Source organism: Dromaius novaehollandiae, chromosome 7 (genome assembly GCF_036370855.1).
Source record: "Dromaius novaehollandiae isolate bDroNov1 chromosome 7, bDroNov1.hap1, whole genome shotgun sequence".
Taxonomy (NCBI): Eukaryota; Metazoa; Chordata; class Aves; order Casuariiformes; family Dromaiidae; genus Dromaius; species Dromaius novaehollandiae.
This window is the reverse complement of record NC_088104.1, coordinates 28,541,103-28,551,829: the sequence shown is the minus strand read 5'-3', so window position 1 is coordinate 28,551,829 and position 10,727 is coordinate 28,541,103. Positions and strand designations below refer to the sequence as shown.

General features: G+C 40.8%; 1 protein-coding gene across 1 annotated transcript in view; it reads right to left on the bottom strand.

The window, feature by feature from the left end:
- Nucleotides 1-410: 410 nt before the first annotated feature.
- Nucleotides 411-10,727, bottom strand: part of PPP1R1C (protein phosphatase 1 regulatory inhibitor subunit 1C) — a 51,807-nt gene continuing 41,490 nt past the window's right edge. The window contains exon 5 of the mRNA XM_026110215.2: nucleotides 411-913. Within this exon, the coding sequence (XP_025966000.1) occupies nucleotides 825-913 (89 nt within the window). The 3' untranslated portion in view covers nucleotides 411-824. The remainder of the gene's footprint in view (nucleotides 914-10,727) is intronic.

The following is a 10,727-nucleotide window of genomic DNA, read 5'->3' as shown; positions in this document are numbered from 1 at the left end:
TCCTTGCTGTGGGCTGAGAATGAACATGGTCAGCTTTCAGCTGATGTGTGGAAACCTGCCCACAGGTCTGGCACTCATGTGTTGTGTCTCCGCCAAATCAAGACTTTTCCTAACGCCTCCACGTAACAGTAGGCTTACATAAAGAGACATCATTTCGGCTAATGTGACTAGACAGCCTCAGACCCAAAGCAAGAAAAAGTGCTTTATATTGTACGTGATGCATACCCAGGGAACACAGAAGAGACTGTCTTTGCCCTAGGCCAAAGAGTCATCTCTGTGCATCTTGGTTTCTACCTACATCCCTGCAAGTAACTCTGATAACCCTGGTAATAGCTGCCCTGAATGGAAGGAGTCAGTTTACATGAACATTCCCCTGCAGGCTAGACAAAACCACCGTACAACATACAACGTTTATGTCTAAATGAACGTAGTATTTATTTCGTAGCTTTTAAATTGGTTTTATTTACAGTAGGTCTTAGAATACAGCTCACACTCAGTAGATAAGCTCTGGCAGTACTGTTGTCAGATCACTAACACGTTTGCAAATTACATTTCTAAGTCATACAAAATGGAAGAAAAATGACTTTAAAATAACTGTTTATCTTCAGGTATAGGGATCACAGAACAAATTTGCAAATGGCTGTAAAATCCAGTCAAGGAGCGCTCCCCCGAGAGCCCCCGACTGCGCGCGTTGAATGCCGAGGCGCAGGCTAGGTCAGGCGCGTGAGCCGTGCCGTGCCGTGCCGTGCCGTGCCGCCTCGGGTGCGCCGAGGTTAGCAGTCCCCGTGGCCTCAGCAACCACTCACGAGGAAGCTCGATGCAACTTAATGGCCCCATTCCTCTTCTCTTTCACTAACTCCCTCTTCCTCCTCCGGAAATGCTGTATCACTCTGACTTTTCAGGTGCTTAATCCCTGCAAGTACAAAAGTCAGAGTTAAAGTCGTATTAGCTCACTTTTCCTTTTCCTGAAGGAAGAAACAAGCAAAAAACCAAGCCAATGAGAAGGTTTTTTTAATGCCAATACTGACTCCGTTTCACAAACCGTTTAATTCAAACAATGCTAAGATGTGCTTGCAACAGAAATATTCTCTCTCCTGAATATACGCTCTTCAGAAACCTATCAGCATTTGCTGAAAAAACTGCTAAAGGATGCCCTGCAGAACAGAACAGTAGTTGCTTCTCTTTTTCCTTGGCCTTCCTTGATCAGATTCATGTTCCAGATTCATGTTCAGTCTCCAGTAATTCAGGTCTTAGAGGCTCAGACAAAAAGCATGGGAATTATTCTACCAGAATTTAAACTTCATCCTTTCTGAAATTGATCTTCTGAAGGCCATTGCTCACATGGAGCCAATACCCATGTTCACAGCTTCTTACGTGTGACAGAGGAGTTTTCTGGTGTGTTTACTGCTTGCCTACGGAAGATGTTTATAATTGTCCTGATACAAAAAAAGCACAGAATTTGACAAATAAGGGGAACTGTTGGGCCAAAGCAGTGACAAAATTGGATCATATGGTGTCCTCACAGAGGAAAGGTATTCTGGAGCAGGAGGAATGTTAGAATGTATTTGACCTTCAAATACCACACGGGGCTGGATGAAAAGGGTAAATACTTATCGCAGGATACTTGGAGGTTTTGTTTTGAAGAAGGTCTTGATGTCCCTGCCTGTTTGTTTGAGTAGGCAAGTGAGGTAGGGTCTACAACAACTAATCAACCTGTAAAGTTATTTTCCCTGTCTCAAATTCAGTACAAGCAAACAGGCTTCAAGAAATGGGCCCAATCTCATCTTCCCAACTCCACCTTGGTGTGATAGAAGAATTCAAGCTAAAAAAGCAGGCAAAGTCAAGCTAAAAAGATAGAGAAAAGAGACCAAAGAACAAGGATTATTATTTTCAGAAAATCTAAAACAGCACATGCACAACACTAGTTAGTTTCTGGGTCCTCTAGTTTTTGGCTGAAGTAGTCATAGTGGGAACATAATCGCTAGTCAAAGATGCATGATTTCATGAAAATGTAAGCCTGAATTAAATTTTCTGCTGTCATTACTCTCATAACTTGAAGGCATTTTTGCTTTCGTTGCAGAACATGCATACTTCTACTCACCATTTGCAGCTGTCAGGAAAAAAAAAGTTTCCTTTGTGTCAGCTCCTCTGTCTGTGGAGAAGTAATTGCACCTCACCCACCTTACATAACCACAGCCAGATAATCAAATATCCTACTGTCATAGCACTTGTAAAGGCACAATTTTCAAAAAAGGGTTCATCTTTAGGCCACATAGGGAAAGATGCAGATTACTCTTAAGTTGTGAGTTAGAGGAACTGAGAGTTTAAGTCCAAGAATCTCAACCCCAGAATTGCCAGGCCTGGAGGTGCCTACGCTTCACTGGTTATGTTCACACCACTATGAAATTTGGGATACTTTTTTTAGATATGTTACTTGAAAAATTCCAGCATAAGTGATTCCAGTTCAGCAAAGTTACAAATAGCTGAAAACAGGATTTTATAATGGATCTTATAACGGGAGTGCTATCTGCTCCGCTTCCAGCACTAGCCAGGCAGTGCTCCGGGCTGGCTACTGCTCTCTCTGTCTAGTCACACAAATGACAGGACTTGGTTCCCTGGGAAACAGTTGTTCAGATGCAAAACAAGCAAATAAATTAATGCTCCCAACCCACAGTACCTGCAAGTGTGCCCTGCGATAATCAAACCATTTCAGCTCATTTTTGCTTTACGCAGAGTATTTAAAAATCTCTTATTTCCAATTAAGTAACTGCAATAAGTAAAGAAACACTTTGGGTGCTCAGCTACCACTCAGTGGGCCTATTTAGCAGCACCTATTAGTAAAGCAAACACTTTTAACACAATTTCACCTAACTGTAGGTTAACGGGCATTCATTTCAAAATAAAATTACATTTGTACTGCAAGTTCATCTCCTGTTGTTTATCTCTGGTCCTACAGAGCCATTTTTTACACTTTTACCGTACCTGTCTAACATACAGTATTTAGTAGTTCAGACAGGAATTGTCAGGAGCCAGAATACATCATTTTCCAGGGAGTTTTTAGAATATGAGACAGGAACAATTAAGGACAGAAACGAGGGCACAGCATATACCGTCAGTATGATGAAATTTCATGAAATGATGTTTTTGGTAGGAATGAGGACTTTTGGTTATGTATGTGGCTTAATTGCAATATTTTAATGTGAGAACTTCAGTAAATTGAGAGCAATGACATCAGTGAGTATTACCCATTGATTCTTACATAGCAGATTCATAGGGTTTCCTGCACGGACTAAGAGATGCAGAAGACTCATAATGTCATTATTTATAAGCCTCCAAATGTTACACTTCAGTTTGCCAGAATTAACTAACCCTATACAAGTTGTAAGTATTTCAACTAGACAATAAAATATACAACTAGAGTTGTAATAATAATAAAAGCCAACCCTACTGTCTAGGCTCAACTAGACAATAAAATAGGTCAGCATGAATTGACCTATAGGTAAAGAAGCTCCTGTCAATGAGATATAAACATGCATGACAGAAAAGAAAGGTGGCTTTTCTGAAGTTGTGTTCTGTGCACAGAGCTAGTATCTGGGATAATAAAAATATTTAGTAAAGTCATAGCAGTCATACTCTTAGATTAAAAAGCATATCTGGTCACACAGTATTGCAGTAAACGACAGTAGCTACCATGGATGGTCACAATGTCTTAAAACTAAGCATACCCAGCAATATGTTGGCACATTTATCCACAGTTCCTGCTAAGCTAAAACAATTTAAGAGAAGAGGCCTTTACGGTGGCTCTCAAGCGTCACTCTAGCAGGGCTGGTTAAGCTGCACAACCTGCCCTTTGTCAATATAAAGACAATGATAAGCAAGTAATAAGGTAGAGCTCTATTTACAGGGAGAGACTTTTTTCTAAGCAAGCTGCACCACGTGCTGAGGAGTTGGATCTATTTATATCCAGTATCTTTGTTTAGGAATATCTAAAGTGTTTACTAAAAGGTTATCTTCTGGCTAGAGACTGGGTGAAGACTTTATTACTCAGGTTACCCAAACCATTTTTTACTACTGCTGACATGGAGGTGTGTTAATTAAGCAGAAATATATTTATCTTTTCAGGCTTCACACACATTACACTGGTGACACTGTTCATGCCCTCTGCTTTCTTAAATAGCAATCAGGAGACATCAGAACACTGTTTGGGGCCTGCCACTGTTCATCAATACAGCAGTATATTAAACCTGAGCAACAAATACAGGCTCTGAGATTTTACTTGTCAAAAACCCAAACCCAAACCAGAATGATATAGTTTTGAGGGGGGATATTTAATGCAGAAGATACCATTTGTACATACAGCAGACCTAAGTTCAAAACATGAAGTTGCTGGTGCCATGCAAACTACACAAGCTGTATAATATTAATAATTGCAGATGGAAAGAACTGCAAACGCTGATCCACAAATGAGTCACCCTGGCTCGCCAGTGCCCCTCTTCGCAGGCAGCGAGCCATGCTGCGAGTTTGCCAGCACCCTCGCCCTCCCGAGGAGATCTGCCCACGCTCTCCCGCGGCTATTTCGTGCCCGGCTCGGCTGCGCTCCCGGCTCCGGCTGCTCTGCCCCGGCCGGGGAGGCCCGGCAGCAGCACGCCGTGGTGCCCATCCTCGCCCCGCGCACGGCTGCCGGCTCCCTCCCCGCACCCTACCCACCGTCTCCTACCCACAGGCTCCAACTCGCTCTTTTTCCGCCTGAAAACTAAGCCTGTCTGAACACTTCCTTTCGGGTTCCTTCTCCCTTTTTGCTTTCCTTTTATGCCCTCAAAGCCAAAAGGGGGAGAGCTGTTGTTCTCAGAGAGCTCGTATTTCACTGCAGGTAATTTAATCCAATTAATGCTGATGGGGAAAACCCGAATGCCAAACCGTATTCAGCAGCCATGCACTAATACACTTTGAACCGGTAATGCTTTTTAGATGAAGTCACTGCCTTAAAGCATATTTCTAGATTACTTATAAATTATGAGTTCAAATGGGACAACTTTTTGGCATTTTTGCAGTCACATAATAAAATCTATGTTGTTTAATCAACAGCTTTTTTTTTTTTTTTTTGCTTCTACCCATCTGACCAAAGCACCAGATTAGAAGGCTAAGTGGTGTCACAAGATACGAAATAACCAAATGTTCCTGTATTAAATCTCCCTTGAAATAAAAAATTCTGTGATGGATTAAAGTAATTAAGTCAGTTCCTCATCTTATTTAACACTTCTTCCTTCAGCCTCCTTCATTGCCCAAGGAATGGTGTTGACATTTACCAAACTCTGGTATGGAGTCTGGATGATAATTTGAATTCCCTGAAGTTCGAAGGGTTATTTAGTCTCATGATTTGGAACTGAGCCTCTCTATCAAAAATACATTTCCATTTTTTCCAAAAACAGTGGAAGCCCAAGCTGAGGCACATACAAAATAGCCTGATTTTCAGAGTTTCAGAACTCAAATCACTATTGATTTGACAAATCAACAGTCAAAAAGAACTGTGGAAAGCAGACAATATCCAAATAAAAATATTTACTTTATACCAATCCTAAATGAAAAATGTTCTGATTCCTCCAACAAAAATGAGAAAATCAAAACAAAAATCATGTAGTCAAGCCAGTAAACTGGAAAAAGAAATGTTCTTTTATGAAATACTTTATTTCCAATTTATCAGTCAAAAGTGTTTTGACTTCTCTGAAACTCTTTTGTCATTTTTTTCAGCTGAAATTAATTTTTGGACTAAAAAAAAAGAAACATTTAATGAAAAACAGCACCCACCACAAATCTTTGGCTTATTCAGAGAAGTGGTAAGTGGGATCCAGTGGGAGGCAGCTCTGAAAGGCAAAGGAGCCCAGCAATGCTGGCAGGTCTTTATGGCAACCTCCTCCAAGCACAAGAGTGGTCCATACTGATACACAAGAAAATGAGTAGCTGTATCAGAAGACCAGCCTGGCTAAGCAGGGAACTCATGACTGAGCTTCAATGCCAAAATGATGATGAACACAGCAGACGAAAGTGAAGACAAGCTAAAAATGAGGGTTGTAGAATAAAAGGCAAGCTCACATTGCAGGGATGGTGATACAAAAGCTAAAGCTCAGCTAGAGCTTAAGCAAAGGATGCCAAAGGCCACAGGAAAAATTTCTTTCCCTACATTAGCAGTAAAGAACAGCTGAAATACAGAAGAGGATATACTCCAAGAAAGAGTAGGACAGTAAATCGAAAAGGAAAATGCTAATTTGCAAAATACCTATTTTGAGCCTTCTCTTGTTTCCTCTTCATCTAAATGACCTGCCATCTATCTCCGTGATCTGTTCCTGAAACTTTTAATCTATTTTTACTTAATTGTCTGGTTTAGACAAGCTCTCCTTGCAGACAAGTCAAAAATTCAGTACATGAGCATGTATTACTATACCCTTAAAACATAAACCCTATCCTTAACCCTACTTGTCTCCCCAGCTGCTGCCCAGCTCTCTCCCTCCTTCTACTTTCTGGCTCACTGAAAGTGATGTTCACTGAAGGTGATGCTCGCTATCACCACCTGGCTTTTTTTTTCTTCTGACTACATCCTACACTTCCTTTGGTCAGGTTTCCCTTGGATTCAAACTGAAAGCATTCTGACCAAAGTGCCTAATGCACTATCTATCTCTTTCTTCATCTTTGCCTTTGCCTTTGATACTTCTTTGTCCCAGTTCTTCTGCCATTGCTCTAACCCTTTTTCCACTGTACCCCTCTCTGTCTCTCTCCTCGCTTGCTGGGGAATGACGGGGAGTGGAAGCTCTCTTCCATTCTAACGGTCCTGCTTATCTTCCATAACATTCTCCTCAAATACAGAAATAATAAGGACCTTTATAAAAAGTCTTTCAAAGAAACAGTTCCTTCTATCCAAATTAAAATTGTAGTTTATCCTTGAAAGCAGTTTGCAGAGACCTTAGCCATTATCTTAAAATGGTCAAATTCAAGTCCTTGATCTCTCCTCCTTTCTGAAATGCTTTATTCATTTACTATGGATAATACCATCATGCTTTCTGTCATTCAGGCCTACATATTTCTGATTTTCACTCTTCTCCAGATTGTCATGTTCAATTTTCATCTAAATCTTGCACATTTTTCTTACTTAATGCCTCCAACATGGTCTTTATCACTGATCCAGCAAAAATAGTCATGCAGGCTCTCCTTATTCTGGGCCTTCATTACTCTGGTATCTTTGTCTCTGGACATTATGAATGCTGTCCTGTCCCTGCATTCAGAATCCTGTAGCTCTGATCATCCAAATCGTTTCCTTGACCACTTCCTAGGTCACCACTGAACAAGTCTCTTTTTCTGTTGAACTCTTTCCATTGCTTCCCTCCTAAACATTTCAGACTAACGGTGTTTATTTTTGCTTTCAAGGCAGATTAGATCTCTGTCCATATTATCATCACCACCTGCTCTCACCCCAAATGAGGACACGACACAGTTTCAGTGCTCCCTTCGCTGGGCTTTTAAATGAGCGTTTTCTTCCTTTCTCCCACACTGTACTGAATGCATCCATAGTCGCTTCAAAATTCTCCTCAAAACTCTGCGTTAGGGGATTCAAAAAAACAACTTGAGAACAGTTAGGTTGCCAGCGTGCGGAGACAGAGGACTGTTGCCTTCCTTCCTACTAGTCCATATCTGTTTCTGGACTTGGTTTTTGCTGTTCCCCCCCAGCTGTAAGCTTCCTGGTGCAACGACTGATTTCTCTTAAATGTTTCAACACTGCCTAGCGCATAGTCCTAATCCCTGGGGTGGGTTTCTGAGTGCTACATTAACGCAAATAAAATATGACAAGAATTATGGCATATAATGATCAGTGGGGGATTACTGAGTTGAAGTAAGAGCTAGGCTATGGCTGGGTATTTGTATACAAACAGAAAAGGTGTTTGCGGTACCTTCCCTTTTGTTTCTTCATTCCCACCTACAAGAATGGCTTCAGTCTATCAACCTGGAAGCAATTTTTTCAGCTGGTGATGCTCCTGCTCATAAATCATGCCAACCAGGCCACCTGCGCCTGGGGACTAGCCCTTCTTTAAGCCGACGCAGCACCGGAGCCCCAGCTGCTCCTGGTGGTGGGCTGAAGCACAGGGTGTCTTGGCTCGCGCAGATGGCAGCCCGGGCACCCTCACCCCTTCGTGTGTGTCCCGCGACAGCCGCTCTCCGAGGGTGGTCTGTGAGCCACTGGTGGTCCCAAGCACATTAGAAAGTAGTCTGTGAGATGACAGCAAAAAAACAAACAAACCCAGGCCTTCACAATTGCCATGCATGCAAGAGAGCACACAGATAAAATGGGAGGGAGGGAAGGGAAGAAGAAATAAAAGTAGATGGACATGGAAATTTTTGCTTTATATACATGGGCAAATGTGAACAGTTTGCTCAATACAGTGTTTAGCAGTTTTCCAAAAAGTTAAGCTGTTCTTCATCTAGGAAGACTGAAAAACACTGCTCTATAGAATTATCTCTAAACCACACATGTGCCTGTTAACTTCCGTTTACCAGGTTTTCATGGCAAAGTAAAACTAATTTCTTTAAGCTTTATAACCAACATGCAAAAGTGTGTCCCTACCCCTGTGAATCAATGAGACAGTATGAACACAGCCAGGTTATTTACATCGCTTAGCATTTCACAGGGCTTGATCCCCTATTCCAGAAGTCAGTGAGACTTTCTCTTACAGATTTCAAAGAAGAAGGATCAGGCTTTGGAAATTATCTTAATTTGCAGTTATAATGAAAAAAAATTTCAACTAGCAACTGTTCACTTACAATGATTCTATGTAAAATACTATAAATTAATGTTGCATTGGGATTTGAAGTTAGAAGTATGAGATAAACATGAGATGAACACATAAAATTTGCACACAGGTATTCTCAAACTCCTGTTTAGTTTATCCAAGGAAATGCAAAGCCAGGGTATCACTCAGTCCTTCAGAGTTAATTGATTCTTCAAAGACCAGCACACATTTTATGTCCTAGAAGTTTAACATAAAAAGAATTTGAAGCACCAGTGTGGCAGTTAAAACTATGTTGATGTTTTAGTGAGCTATAAATCAGCAAAATTGTATGCTTCGTTATTTTATATCAAAGCTCAGGCTGAGGAGCAGAAAAAGCTCTCATGTGTCTCATATGACCACAAGACCAAAATATTACTCAATCACACAATTTTCTGTAGCATGCTTCTCTTTCAAAAGTGCTGATAACTAAATCAAAACAGAAGAACTGAAGTATTGGCAAATCTGACATGCTTATATAGGTCACAGCTGGAGTAGATTAGCTCATCAGCATGTCCAGCAGGTCACCATGACCTCATAAATGGTTGTGAATGATCATTCACGCACCAAGCAATAATGATTGACTAATTTTCTAAATGCTGAATGATCATACAGATACCAAGCAACAAAGACTGACTGATTTTCTAAATGCTTAATGGTTGTCTTCTCTTAGCTAAGTGTTCTCTTAGCTCCAGATATACAATACTCAGTCCTCACAGTAGGCCTTTCAAACGACAAATTTTAGGCCTCATGCTACTTTCTCCACAGTCAAAAGACCCAGTGTTATGACTATCATAATGAAGACTGTATGAGAGCAGCAAAATTCGTGTTACAAAGGTTTGGCTGCTTTCCATTTTATTCTCTCACACAGCATTTTCCATTCTGTTTTTCCCTCCTTACATTCAAAAGTTGCTTAAATCAGCAGTAGCTCCATATGAGCAGCATGAAGGATCCACGTCAACACAAAAATGCTTTTGTTAATCCTCCGCAGATTGCACAGAGAGGGACTGGAGACAGAGGTCAGTCTAGCTGGTGACTGAAGAGAATGCATCTCTCACTTAGCAGCGTCCCGAAGAGTAAACAGTAAGGCTTTCACTGCTCTAGGCAACTTCTGCTCATATGTAAACATCTCATTTTGCTGATTCCCTAATTCCCTTACTAGCCCTTAGATTGACGAAGGCAGCCAGTCTTAAAACTTCTAATAAAAAGCAGAAGGCCTTGCAGTCAGCTAAGTGGAAGTTCCAGCTTGTGACAGTCTCAGCTCAACTCTGATTTGTCCTTTGGAAAGCAAGAAAACATTTGGCAGCTGATTTTGTGGAAGATGGCTCCACAGTACCTCAAACAAATACCTCAACAGCAACTTCAAGTGAAAAGCGTGCAAAGACGACTTGGATATTTGTAATGAAGGCTGACAGAACTACAAGCCTCTTTTTTTTACACCTTTCTGGTGTGCTGGTGTGGCTGGGAAGGCTTGAGTCTGCAACTACAAGAGAATTAAAGTTTTCATCTCACAATTTTCATCTCAATTTTTCATAATTCAGAGATAGGCTTAGAAGTGAAGTGTGCTTAAATGAAGCCACTGCAGGCAGATTTTCAAAGGTGCCGTGCTCTGTAGAGTCCTGGTAAGCTTATTAGATAGTCAGAATCGCTCCTCAGAAGCTAGATATCTGGGAGCGAACTTTTACTGGATGGTGTGTTTATCTTCTGGAATTGCTAAAAACTCGCTTTTAACAACAGTTTAAAAAAAAGTTTTGTGAAAAGTTTGTGAAAAGTTTTTTCACAACAATTTGACCTTCTGTCTAACAATATTATATATAACAATATCTAACAATATATTTAAAAGACAGTATTGGCAGAATCATTCCCTTAAGTCAAAGAATTAAAGTAATTCCATCAAATAAAGCACCACATATTCAA